Raw genomic sequence first — 12789 nt, forward strand, 5'->3', positions numbered from 1 at the left:
AAAATATATATATTCATTTAACTACTTTTAAAAATATTATAAATAACAAACAAATTAAATAAATAAAAAATTATAATCAAACAATTAAATTATTTGAAAACAAAATATATAATCATTTATTTAAATTAAAAAAAATTATAAATAACAATTTTATATTACCTTCATCATTTCCCAGCCTTGCTGCTTCTTGTCTGAGGTGATTTTCTTCCAGTCCTGCACGTAGATAGGGAACAGCGTCCACTGCTGACCAAGGAGGCGCACGTACTTGTTGTACAACTGGCCACCTTTCTTCATCGGTTGGCCCAACTCATTGAGCGGCACAACCACTCATCCACTCGTCATCATAGACAGCTCTCTGGCTGTCAGCCTCCGATAGGACCTGTTCCCCTCAGTGTCTGTAAAATTTAATTAAGAAATAAATTATATATCAATAAATTAATACAATTTCTATATAAATTAAATACTGATCAAAATTTTAAAAAGTTAAATAAATACTTACCGACAAATTCCACCTCATAACCAGCCTGACGTCTCGGAGCAAGACGCTGCGCAGCCTGGGGATACTCATTCCCCTGATCCTGCTCCTCCTCCTCCTCGTCGTCAGCAGCATCAGCATCAGCATGGGGTTGCTCATCCCTAGTAAAATGAGCCTCCTCAGTCCGCTCAACATCATCCTGCTCCATAAAACTGAGGATATCCTCCTCGCTGAGATCGGAGTCATGAATGTTGGGGAATGGCTCACCAGCATCATGATGAACCTCACTGGGTCCAGCTCTCTCAAGATTAACTGGGTCTTTCCCGTGCCGACGAGTCATCCTAATAACAACAAATAGTAATTATTTATAAATAAAATAAAAAGCAAAATTATTTATAAGCTACAACATAATAAATTAAATAAAATAAAACATAAAATAAAAATTATTTATCAATAAATTACTATTTTTACCTGAAAATAAGGATCTGCAACTGAATCAGAACTCGAATATGTTTGTGGAGAAAATTCAGCAGAGCTTCGCTTCCAGAACGATTGAAGAAGTGAAAGTGGGGGTGGGGGTTTATATAGACCGAGAATTTCTAGCGGTTCGGTCCAAAACCGCTAGAAATTTCTAGCGGTTTTGGACAGAACCGCTAGAAATTCCCAACGGTCACATGTCCCTCGGGAATTGGCAGAATTTCTAGCGGTTCGGTCCAAAACCGCTAGAAATTTCTAGCGGTTTTGAACCAAACCGCTAGAAATTTCTAAACTCCTCGGGCAATTAAAAATATTTCTAGCGGTTCATGCATCAACCGCTAGAAATTTTCAGTGTCTAGCGGTTTATTGGCCTGAATCGCTAGAAAATAAACGCTACAAATTTGGCGCCAAGTTCCCGCCAAAACCCGGGAAATTTTCTAGCTCTAAATTTCTAGCGGTTAGGTGGTAACCGCTAGAAATGTACGGGCAATGGTCAAACCGTCGGTAATTTGCATCAGTTTTTCTAAAAACCGCTAGTAATGTTAGCATTTCTAGCGGTTTTGTTGAACCGCTAGAAATGTTCTGCTGCTAATTCTACATTTTCTTGTAGTGTATGTTATATCAGTGCTCTATTTTCCTGGTACGTACGTTACGGTTTTGGTTCATCCTTTTAAAGTTTTCTCTCATTTTGTTAAACTCTATCTTTGTTATGATCTCCAATAATTTTTCTTCTCAAAGCGATCTGATTTGAACAGAAAGCCAAGGAGACTAGTCGATCTCTTGTTAAAGGCATCGTCAAGCAATTTGCAGTCTGGAAAAGCAGGTAAGTTCATTAATTACTTTCCCTTTTTTATCTCTTATTTACTTTTCATTTATCTTTGTGCTTACAGAGAACTGCGGTAGTGGGTGCGCAGGTCGACGGCGGTGATGGGAGGACCACGGAGGATGGTGGGTAGGTGGATGGAGGAGAAGGCAGAGAGAGGGATGGAGTCGATAAAGGGGGGGGGGGACGGAGGAAGACGCACAACAGTTGAGGGTATTTTGGTAAAAATATTTGCAATCTCGGGATAGAAATTGCAAATATTTTAATTTTGGATTAAGGTGCATCCAGTATTTCGTAGTATATCCAACAGCTTGAAATATTATTTTATGATGCTAGATGTACCACTTCAAAAAATATTTTAGGACGGTGGATGCACTACAAAATACTTTAAGATATGAGAAATTTTTTTATATATGAGGCAGTTGAAGAAGAAGGATTGTTTTTTCCTTCTGTAGGCCGCCGTATAAGATGCTTGTTACAATTTTCTCATCTTATCTTTATTCAATAATGACTTATGCTTTCTAAATTGTGTATTTAAAGGACAAGTTTAATAAAAGTAAAGTCAGAAACTTTGTTAATTTTTAAACAATATTAATAAGTGTTAACCCTATCCTTAGTTCTAAATGGAAATGTTACATCTGATCGGACGAAATATTCTATCTATTGCCATTTTTACTGAATCACATATATTAAAGAAAAACTTATAGAATTAGTTAATGCTTAATGCTTTTCATTTTCAAAAAGTTGTCGTAACATTTTAAAATTACCCTTGGTCTCTTTGGTACAAGAGAAACAAGGAGGGAAAAAGAAACGAAGGGGAGCATAACAAAAATGTTAATTAGTTCGATTTTAATTAAAAAAAACGGAGAATGGGGATTATAAAATTTTAATAAAAAGAATATGTGCAATAAAAGAGTAAGAAAAATTAATTGAAAACTTTCAACCCACTTCTCCAATTCTTTTTTTTTAATCAAACTCATTAAAATTTTCATTTCTCTCGCCTCCCTTTGCTTTATAACAAATAGAACATTAAAATCTATTCCCTCCATTCACTTTTTTGGATTTACGATGTCTAAGTGTTTATAAGTACTTTTACATAAACTGAGATAAAATTCTTCTCATATATTTATCTCATATTTTGTAAATTATAAATAAATAATTGTTTATAAATCACTCTAAACATGTCCATAATTTATGTCTTCTCTCTAATTTTGTGTAAAATGACCATGCAGGCATTTCAACTGGGCAAGAAGATGCTCAATGCACTAGAATTGTTGATTGTGTTGGGAAGGTTGAATGCAGAAGAGAACCCTGGTGTGTTGCAGGAAAATGCAAATGTGCTGATTATAATAAACACACAAAATTTAATGAAAAAGTGCTCAAGTGACTATGATTGTGGAAGGATTTACACTGTCAAGGACCTTGTTCTGTGCCAGTATGTAACAGGCGAGGCGAATGTTATTGTGTCTGCCATCCTCCAAACTAAATCTTATTCCCCACCTCTATAATACAATGTGCTCTCATTCGGGTACCAAAACCATGAGTTCAATAAAATTATATTGGTTTGTAATCTTTTTTCTTAATCTAAATATATCACAGCTCAATCTAAGTTTATGAATTGCTTTCATTTTTTGTTCAGATTCCTGTCCTTATAAATGTAAGAGCTAATTAGAGAGTTGGTTTTGAGAGTAAATGTAAAATCTTAATCTATTTTATTTCTCATATTTATGTTTTTTTTTTCAAACTAGCTAATTTATCTAATTTGTAAAATGATATTTTAAGAAAATCATATCATATTTGTTAGAATTAAGTAATTTATTTAGTTTTATTACTCTTACATTAAGGAGGAAAAGTTAAATAATTATGGTAGGATGATGGAGCATACAAAAGGACTAAAGAGAGAGAGGGAGAACGTGATAAATTTGTTTAGCTAACATATTTAATTGCTCTTTTTATGGGTATACATGGATGCAGACGAGAGCTGACCATGATAAGGAGTATAAAATTTGTACACGGCCATTCACTGTTTTTAGATGGAGACCTGGTCGAGATGCAAGATATAAGAAAACTGAAATCTGTCAAACATGTAATGAATTGAAAAACGTTTTTCAAGTCTGCCTTCTAGATCTTGAGTATGGGTTACTAGTACAAGTCCGAGATACGGCTCTCAGTATCAGTTCCCATGATGCTATTCCAAGAGTGATGTTAATCGGGAGTATTTTGCTGAAGAGCACGATCGCAAGGTATGATTATTTTACTACCATATCGTATACTTGATGATACTTGCCCATAATTTTAAAGAATGTTGCACTGGTATTCTACAAGATGGAAATTGTTTCATCCTATTTTCATTTTTAGAGTTTCATTTTTTATAGAATATCTTTTTCTTCCTTTTGGGGGGGGGGGGCTATGAGGGTTTAAAATGAAGCCTTTGCAATGCGCAGATAGCTTGACTTATGATTGGTTTCTACTTCTACTATTTTGACAAGCCTCACTCATGGACTATTTTTGCTTTTCATTGCTTGAATCACTTTTATTTGAGTTGTCTCATTTTATACAATTTATTACAGTGACAGACCATCTTTAGTAAAATCGATGCATGCTAGTCATGAACATTTATAAATTTGCGGCATTGTGTAGCTCAGTTAATTATATCATCTGCTTGAACGTATAAAGAAAAGGAAGAGGCCAAGGAGATGGCTTAACTTATTTCTGGTCTATAAATCATGTGGATGACTTATTAGGAAGTGCTGCAGGGGGAGGACAGAAGTGGATTAATAAGGCTAGGCATTGTTGTAGGATGTTGCCTAAAATGCAACAGATAGGAAACTATAGAATCCATTGGAGAAAGCCATCTTCCATATATGATTCGTGTTCATATTTTTAAAAAAATAGAGGTGCGTTGCTTTTCTATGTAGAAGCCTTATATAGGATTAATACAATTTGATTTACTAGAAAAAGTGCTTACAGGATTATTCTATCCTTGTACTATTACAGTGATTTGAGTTAACTTTAGTTACCCTGCTGCAAATAACTAATGAATTCCCCTATAGAGGTTGATAAATTCTTATATACTCCGAGAGTGCCATGTCATATAAACTCTGACCAATAAAAATGCAACACTTGGAACTGATTTTCATCCCAGCTGTCACCCTTTTTTTTTTAAACTAGCATCCCACTCCCTGGAACCTACGCGCAGGCCTTTGATATTCAGGCACTCCCACACCCCTTCACCCTCACTCCTCTAACATTTTTAACTTCACTTTATTTTCGGTGAAAATTGGGTTTTAAATTTTAAGGCCTACACTCCCACTCCTTTCCAAATTTTTTTATTCCAAGATTCTTAATTGCTAATTATTTAATATTAATTGTTAGAAAATTTGAATAGTTTATCATTAAATATTTTTATAATTTACTTGATAATATATACACAAAATTATCTTTTTATTTTAAACATTTAAATTTTATTAAATTAAATATAATTATTTAAAAAGAATATGAAAATTATTCAATCTCAAATAAGAAAATGCATACAAAATATGTTGTTATTTGCAAGTTGAGTGTAATCAAAACTTACTAAATTATAAGAAATAATTCTAATTTAGAATTTAATAATTTTTAAATTTATTTTGTGAGATTTTTCAATTTATTTACGTTCCTTTGGGGACATCTGGTAAGATTAGAAGGATATAGAAAAAAAATTTGCTAAATGATAAAACAAAATAAATAAGATTTAAAATTTTTCTTAGTCCCCATAAATATATTAAAATTGAAATTCAAAGTCACCTTAAAAAAAGCATAATAATTTTCATGAAAACAATGAAAGTATAGTTGCACTCCAGTCTCCACAAAAATTAGTAATATAATTTAATTTATTATTTGTTTAAAAAATGTGTATTATTAACTTTGAATCACAATTAAATTGATCCAAAATTTTTGGCAAATTTATTTTCTTTCAAGGACGTAAATAATAAAAAATTTTAATTAAATTGTTCTTTTTCCAAAAATTAACTTGAAAATAAAAATGTGCATAAAACTTATTTTGTTTAAATTTAATAATAATTATATTTAATTTAATAAAAGTTAAATGTTTAAAATAAAAGATAATTTTGTGGATATATTATCAAGTAAATTATAAAAATATTTAATGATAAAATATTCAAATTTTCTAACAATTAAAATTATTAAATAATTAATATTAATTAGCAATTAAGAATTTTGGAATAAAAAAATGGAAAGAATTGAGGAAAGGGCAACGCATAAAAGCCGGGGTAGGGAGGGTGAGCGGGTACGTGGGGTGCTTCACGCCTCTCTGCTAGCGCGTCCGTTCAGGAAAGCGTGATGCCAGTGTCAAAAAAGAAGCTGATAGCTCGGACTCAAATCAGCCCAGGTGTTGTATTTTTATTGATCAGAGTTTCCATGAGGTGGCACTTCCATGTAAGAATTTCTCATAGAGGTTACACAGCAAACTATCAAAAGTCATAGCTAATGTAATTGTGGTTCAACCTTGTCTTACATCTGGAAGTTTGATGATTTAATTTAACTATGTGTTTACTTAGAAGTTGTGTTTATGTGGCTGTGTTCCAGCTACAGTTCCAAAAGCCTAGTGCTTCCTATGATTATATGTCAATACAATGATTGTTGTTTCTGTCATAATAATGTCTCATCAAATTTTAGTCATTTTTATTAGTTTAATATGAAGAATTAAATTCTGTTGGATTTATATATTCATTGCTGCTTTCCTTTCTCAATATTTCTCAGTTTCACCTGATTTTATACAAGCTGGACTGTTGGATTTGATCTTATTCCTTTTATTCCTTACTTCAAGAATTTCTCAATCATCAAATCAATTATGACTAACAAATGAATTGTGGTTTAGACTCGAGCTGGCTTGGATTATGAATCCTCATATGGGGAAGTACACCCAAATGATACTATTTTGAAGCTTCAAAGGACAACACCATACTACAAAAGAAACCGGGCTCATATTTGCAGTTTCTTCATAAGGGGTGAGTGTACCAGAGGAGCTGAATGCCCTTATAGGCATGAGATGCCAGTAACTGGGGAGTTGTCACAACAAAGTATCAAAGATCGTTATTATGGGTATGTGTAGTTGCAAGTGACTTCCTACTTTGGTTGTATATTTTTATATCTGATTGCTCTCTCTCTCCTATTTCTGCTCCCATTCTGTCCATAATTGTTTTTATAACTCAAGCTTTCTATGCATGGGACTCTGTGAGAAAGTGGTCATTGTTGTGTCTAAGACAATCGTGTTAGCTGATCCATTGTCATTCTGTGAGATACTTGCTGTAGAACCATGATGACAAGTTTGCTGTTTGTTTTTCTTGCCGTGTCTTGATATAGTTATGCTTGGAAGAGCCGTATATCATTAGAGCTTTTCTGCATTGGCTTCCTTTTTTCATTTCAACATTAATGGGACCTAGACTGTGCGCTTGTTTGGAGCTTGAGGTGGGCCTCACTATCCATAACAAGTATATAGTGTAGTTTCCAATAAAATTATATTATATATTTTATATATAGATTAGCATTTTAGGATCCTAGTTGAGGGAAATATTTTCATTACTGGAATATAACCATCTATATTTGCAAGCTGGTTAATTTTTTTGTTTTCTATAGCATTCGGCCAGGGTTCATGTTCTTTATTTAATCTAGACTACTTGCTGGATATGATTCACTTAAATTTGGCTTGTTGCATGGTTCTTAGCTTGTACATTCTGCCTGCAGTAAGAGTAACAATCAATAAATCAGATTAACTTGAGGCATGGATAATTTCTTATATTTTCTATTTCCTTTTGGACACTACGTACAGTAATTACCCTTGATCTCACATTACTTTCCTTTTGTTTTCTGATTTTCTGTTAATTTTCTTTTAACTGAATATTTTTGTTACATCAACGTTGACATCATTTGTTACTTAAAATTTTTTATTGTGTTTTTTCTCTCATGGGAAATTCTGTTTGTTGTGTATTTTAATCTTGTAGGGTGAACGATCCTATGGCATTAAAGTTACTTGGCAAGGCAGGAGAGATGACCTCTCTGGAGCCTCCAGAGGATGAGACCATTGGAACTCTTTATGTTGGTGTGCTTGATGCTAGGGTCAGTGAGCAGGATCTTCGTGATCACTTTTATGCCCATGGTGACATAGAATCCATCAAGATGGTGCTCCAACGGGCTTGTGCATTTGTAACCTACACAACCAGGGAGGGTGCAGAAAAAGTAGCAGAAGAGCTCTCCAACAAGCTAGTTATCAAGGGCCTAAGGTTAAAGCTGATGTGTGGCAGACCACAGACAGCAAAACCAGACTCTAAAAGTTCTGATCAAGCAAGGCAACAGGCATTTGTGGCTCACAGTGGGTTGTTGCCTCGAGCTATCATATCGCAACAGCAGAGCCATGATCAAACCCAGAGAGTGCATTACTATAACATTGCACCTCCTCCTCGGCAAGATAGAAGCTACTATCCATCAATGGATCCTCAGAGAATGGGTGTTGTTATTCCATCTTAAGATGGTGGTCCTCCTGTTGGGGCTACTAGGACCGAAGAGAACAAGCAGCCCAATTTGGAGAAGCGGTAAATGCAGCATTATGCCCATCCAATGATGCCTCCACCATCTGGGCAATATCACCATCATTAGTATTGTCCCCCTCCTCCATACGGTTATATGCCACCTGTACCTGCTTATCAATAGTACCCACCACCATACAACCCTGGGATGGCTACATCTCAGCCACTGGCAGTAAACTAGCCATGTCAGCAATCCATGCAGCCGGGTTCGTCTGCTCCCTTAGGGTCAACACCAACAGGATCAAGACCTACTGGTGGTTTCGTACCTGTAGAAGCCGGAACATCAGCCTCGGCCTCACAGTAGCAGTGAAATCTTTCATGTGCTGGTGTTCCATCTCTATGCTTTATTCTAGCTTTAAATGGCCATACTGACTGGGGGAATATGTCATATCTCTAGCCTCGGGCAATCACTTTTGTAGCACAATTTCTTAACTAGCATGGTACTGATATGCCATATAGGCTTATCGCTTAAACCAAGTGCCTGTTTGGAAAAGGGTTAATAATATTTTACTTTTTGAAATTTCACTTTATTTTAATTTTAGTGTCTGAAATGATTTTGTTTTAGGGACTAAAAGTAAAATCACCATTTCAAAGATAAAAAATCATTAAACTAATCAAATCAAATCAAATCAAATTAAATTAAAAGTCATTTCACTTCCTCCTTAGCAACTTGATAACTAGTTTCAACACTGTATTTGTGCCCTTTGTGATCTTTGTCCTATCTGTGGTGAGTAAGCTCAGAAAATTGAGCATCTGATTCTGCTCTGCCCTTGAGCGTGTAGGTGCAGGTTTGAATGTTCATTGTCTTTGAGAACCGATAGATCACAAATTTCTGGCATTAGGAAGTGGTTTGAAGAAATAATGCTAGGCAATAAAAAGTTGAACGAAGCTCTGGTTGCTTCATTGTGTTGGGGCATTTAGAAGGCAAGAGGTTCTTGGATTTTCAAGTATGACACTAATAAAGTGGAGATGAATCGATAGAACAACAACAGTTAATTTAAAGCCCCCATTAACAAAGGTACAAAGTTTGTAAAAATGAGTTGAGAATATGCAAGAGAAAATAGCCAAATGATTTTAAAAGATTGAACTATGTCGACACCATAACTATAATCAGAAAAATAATATTCTATAGACATAGGTACAAATGTCTGTTGTGAAAGAATTAGTATATATCAGACACATAACTTCCAATGCAAATTAGCTCCTACTTGGATTTATCTTACCTTTTAATTTTTTTTAAGACCAAAATACAAAGCCATGGTTTGACGATTAAGGAATATCAAGTCTTGTTGCATTGACAAAGAACAACAATGATTGTGGCCTTACACTCTATAAGGAGAACACAAATTCAAATCTATGCTTTTAGTAGAAAGGTGATTGAGGACCTCCAGACATAATGACAAAAGTGCAAAGTTTTCATCAAAATCCTTGAACTCATTAAGTGAGACAATCTCACTCCTCAAACCTGGACCAGCCAGTAATTCTGGAACAGGGCCCAAGTTAGAAGGCCCAGTCCAGAAAAGGCATCAAGTGGGGGGTTTCCTCTTACACAGGCCCAAAAACCCAGCAGGAATGTGTAAACCATGGCCACTTTACAGTTAGATGCATAACTAATAGGATTGAGTCTAGCAGAAGAGGTTAATCTCTCACAACGTGAGGAACCAAGATTTGAATTCCCACTAAGAGATGTGTCCATATTTAGTATCTGACAATATCTCGAATATGATTGCTTCTAATTGTAAGATACCTATGCTTTAGCAAAAAAAAAAAAAAAAAGTTAGATGCATAAAAAGCCGGCACTTCGTTTCTTCGGTATTCACCAAAATGGACAGGTCATTTAGCAAGGTAAGCGTGTGATTCTACTTTTATATATAGATAATATAGATTATAGTAGTTTAGTAAACTTACTTTCAAACTCGCATGAGATAATGATGAGAATTTAAAATTTTTCTATAATTAACATTATTTGAAGAATTACAATAATTATTTGTTATTTATTACCCTTGTTCGTTAAATTGAAACTTCATTTTTCTCAGTGTTATAAAATGTTTTGAATTTGTAGAGTAGACGTAATGTTGAGAAATATTAACGACGAATATAAACATATCAGGAACACTTAATTCTTTTAAATAAATTAATATTTAACTTCTGACACAACCATTAGTTAATAAATATTTCAAGTGAAATTTTCTGAATTTATATCTTCCTGCTTTGAAATAAAACCGCAGCAGAACTTATTGAGAAATGAGAATCTAACGACAAACGTTTTTAAATGTTACACCTGAACCATGATAATAGGCCATAAAATTGGGTCTAAAAGTATGGCGACCAATTCCCTAGCAATCCCAAGGTCACAATTTGGCGGCTTCTATTTGCTCCTCATTTGTAATTTTTGGATTAGATTATGAAGCTTAAAAGGGCTCAAGATGCAGCAATTGTAAGAGTACCTCTTCAGTCATAGTTCTCACTTCTACTGTTTTGATATTCTCCAATCAATTAATCAATCTCTTGTAGTTAATGAATTTCATTGATGATAATTCAAAAGAAAGAGTATAATTATAGGCTCTCATGTAATTTTAAAAAGAGGGTTTTTAATGCGTTTAATCTCATTAAAATGGTGATCATATAAGACTATTTTTTCCCCCAACTAAACTCTCACATATATTTTTTTTGGGTTAAGATACCTTTTAATCTCATTTTGGTTTCGGTCTTTCAAACTATAGGTTTTGGTTTTTCAAAAGGCAAAATAATCCATGTTTTTATTGCACTACATGGGCCAATATTTTGAATGAAAATAAATTTGAGAGATCAAAACCTATTATTTGAAATTTGAGGGAGTAAAATCAAAATAAAAGCAAACTTGAGGAACCAAAAATTATATTAACCCTGTCTTTTTAATTAAAAAAATTTAGATTAGTTGGGTTTCATGAGATTAGACATGGCACTAGGTTTAAAAAGTACTTTTGAAACTATCATAAGCAACTGTGAGGGAGGGCAATGGATCAGCAAGCGAGAATGGATAATTTATTGGGGAAAAGTTATTTTTAAAAATGAATTTGAAATAATAATTGTTTCACACACTTTTAATTTTAAAATTTCTTAAAACATTACGATTTTTAGGCATATTTATTTAGTAATTTTGTGAAATTTAAACATACATCTTATGGCTTAAGAAACCTCTAAAACACGTATGTACAAAGAAACGCAATGGGTAAAGAATTCAATATAGGGAGGCATAAATTATTCAACAGAATTTATTTTAAAATTTGCTTAATTTTTATTAATTTTTTGGTCTAATTTTTCAAAATAATTATATAAATATTATTATACCTAATTATTTAATCTTATTAATCATAGAGAGAGATGGCAGGTATCTACTCGAGCCTATAAAAAAATATTCAACTTAGGCCTAAAAAAAGGACATTTTCAGACTGGGCTAATTATGCGCAAGGCAGGGCAGCGGGTAAGGTATCTAGCCCTATCCATTTAGCCTTAACTGAAAAATATATATAATGTAATATTAATAAATTATATTAAATTTTAATATCAAAAGGAAAATAGGAAAGCATCTAGCACATAGGTTACAGATATTCATTGTGAAATAATCTTAAATCTCCATTGTTTTAGAAGATCTGGGATATCATTATTTTAGCCTTTTAGATGTGTATATCATACTTATTTAATTTTATGAATTTATTGCCACTTAGAGCACATCCTCTTAATACAATAATTGACTGCTATACTATTTATCATTTGGATTTGTGTTTCTTATTGTTATTTTTCAACATTCTTAAACATTATAAGTCATCAATAATTGACTTTGTTTTTGGTTGAGTTTTATATTTGATATTATGGCTATTTCAAACAACGAATAACACTACCTAGCATCAACTCGCTTGATCAAATCCCCTTTTAACTTTTACAAATTGCCCTGATGTGTAATATTAATTATACTAAGTTAAATGTGATATATAGAACACTATAAATTATATTAAACTATAAGTTAGTTATACAATTAAATGTATTGGTATAGCTTGCTATAGGGTATAGTTTTTTTTTCTTTAGATGTTTTGTCATTTTTCCAACTACTTGGAGACTGATCCAAACCATTTGGACTTCAAAACTATAATTACAATCTTTTTTATTATCTTATTTTTAATGAATTATGGATGTTGTATAATTTTAAAGTATGAATATTTGTTAAGACATACAGTAATATTTTAAAGGGTTAATACAAATTTGGGTCCCTCAAATTTGGGTCCAATTTGATATTGGTCCTTGAAATTTAAAACGTGTGGTATTGGTCTCTCATATTATGTCCTTTCTTAGACCGTTGGTCCTTGGCATCTTGACACCATTAAATTTTACTGACACGGCGTTAACACCATTAACCAATGAGCTGGACATATAGGTGGCATATGACCTGGACA

The 12789-nt window shown here is 33.3% G+C and overlaps 1 protein-coding gene and 1 long non-coding RNA gene across 2 annotated transcripts; both read left to right on the forward strand.

Moving 5' to 3' along the window:
• Positions 1-1564: 1564 nt before the first annotated feature.
• On the forward strand, positions 1565-1904 carry LOC114722617 (uncharacterized). Its single transcript, XR_003738176.1, has 3 exons — positions 1565-1596; positions 1708-1775; positions 1867-1904. It is a non-coding gene; the product is annotated as an uncharacterized LOC114722617 (long non-coding RNA).
• Positions 1905-3963: 2059 nt separating this feature from the next.
• LOC114722607 (zinc finger CCCH domain-containing protein 49-like) lies at positions 3964-8789 on the forward strand. The gene is made up of 3 exons (XM_028908689.1): positions 3964-4018; positions 6655-6878; positions 7778-8789. Exons 2-3 carry the CDS (start codon positions 6826-6828, stop codon positions 8298-8300), a joined length of 576 nt encoding a protein of 191 aa, XP_028764522.1. The 5' UTR covers positions 3964-4018; positions 6655-6825; the 3' UTR covers positions 8301-8789.
• The last annotated feature ends 4000 nt before the right edge of the window (positions 8790-12789 follow it).

The sequence above is a fragment of the Neltuma alba genome, unplaced genomic scaffold (assembly GCF_004799145.2).
Source record: "Neltuma alba isolate B1F8T4 unplaced genomic scaffold, ASM479914v2 tig00002358_pilon, whole genome shotgun sequence".
NCBI classification, from domain to species: Eukaryota; Viridiplantae; Streptophyta; class Magnoliopsida; order Fabales; family Fabaceae; genus Neltuma; species Neltuma alba.

Bases quoted from the DNA above. Each gene is read 5' to 3' on its own strand.
- LOC114722607 (XM_028908689.1), top strand. From the start codon at position 6,826: ATGCCAGTAACTGGGGAGTTGTCACAACAAAGTATCAAAGATCGTTAT. The intron at 6,879-7,777 runs GTATGTGTAGTT...TTAATCTTGTAG, and splicing joins ATCAAAGATCGTTATTATGG to GGTGAACGATCCTATGGCAT.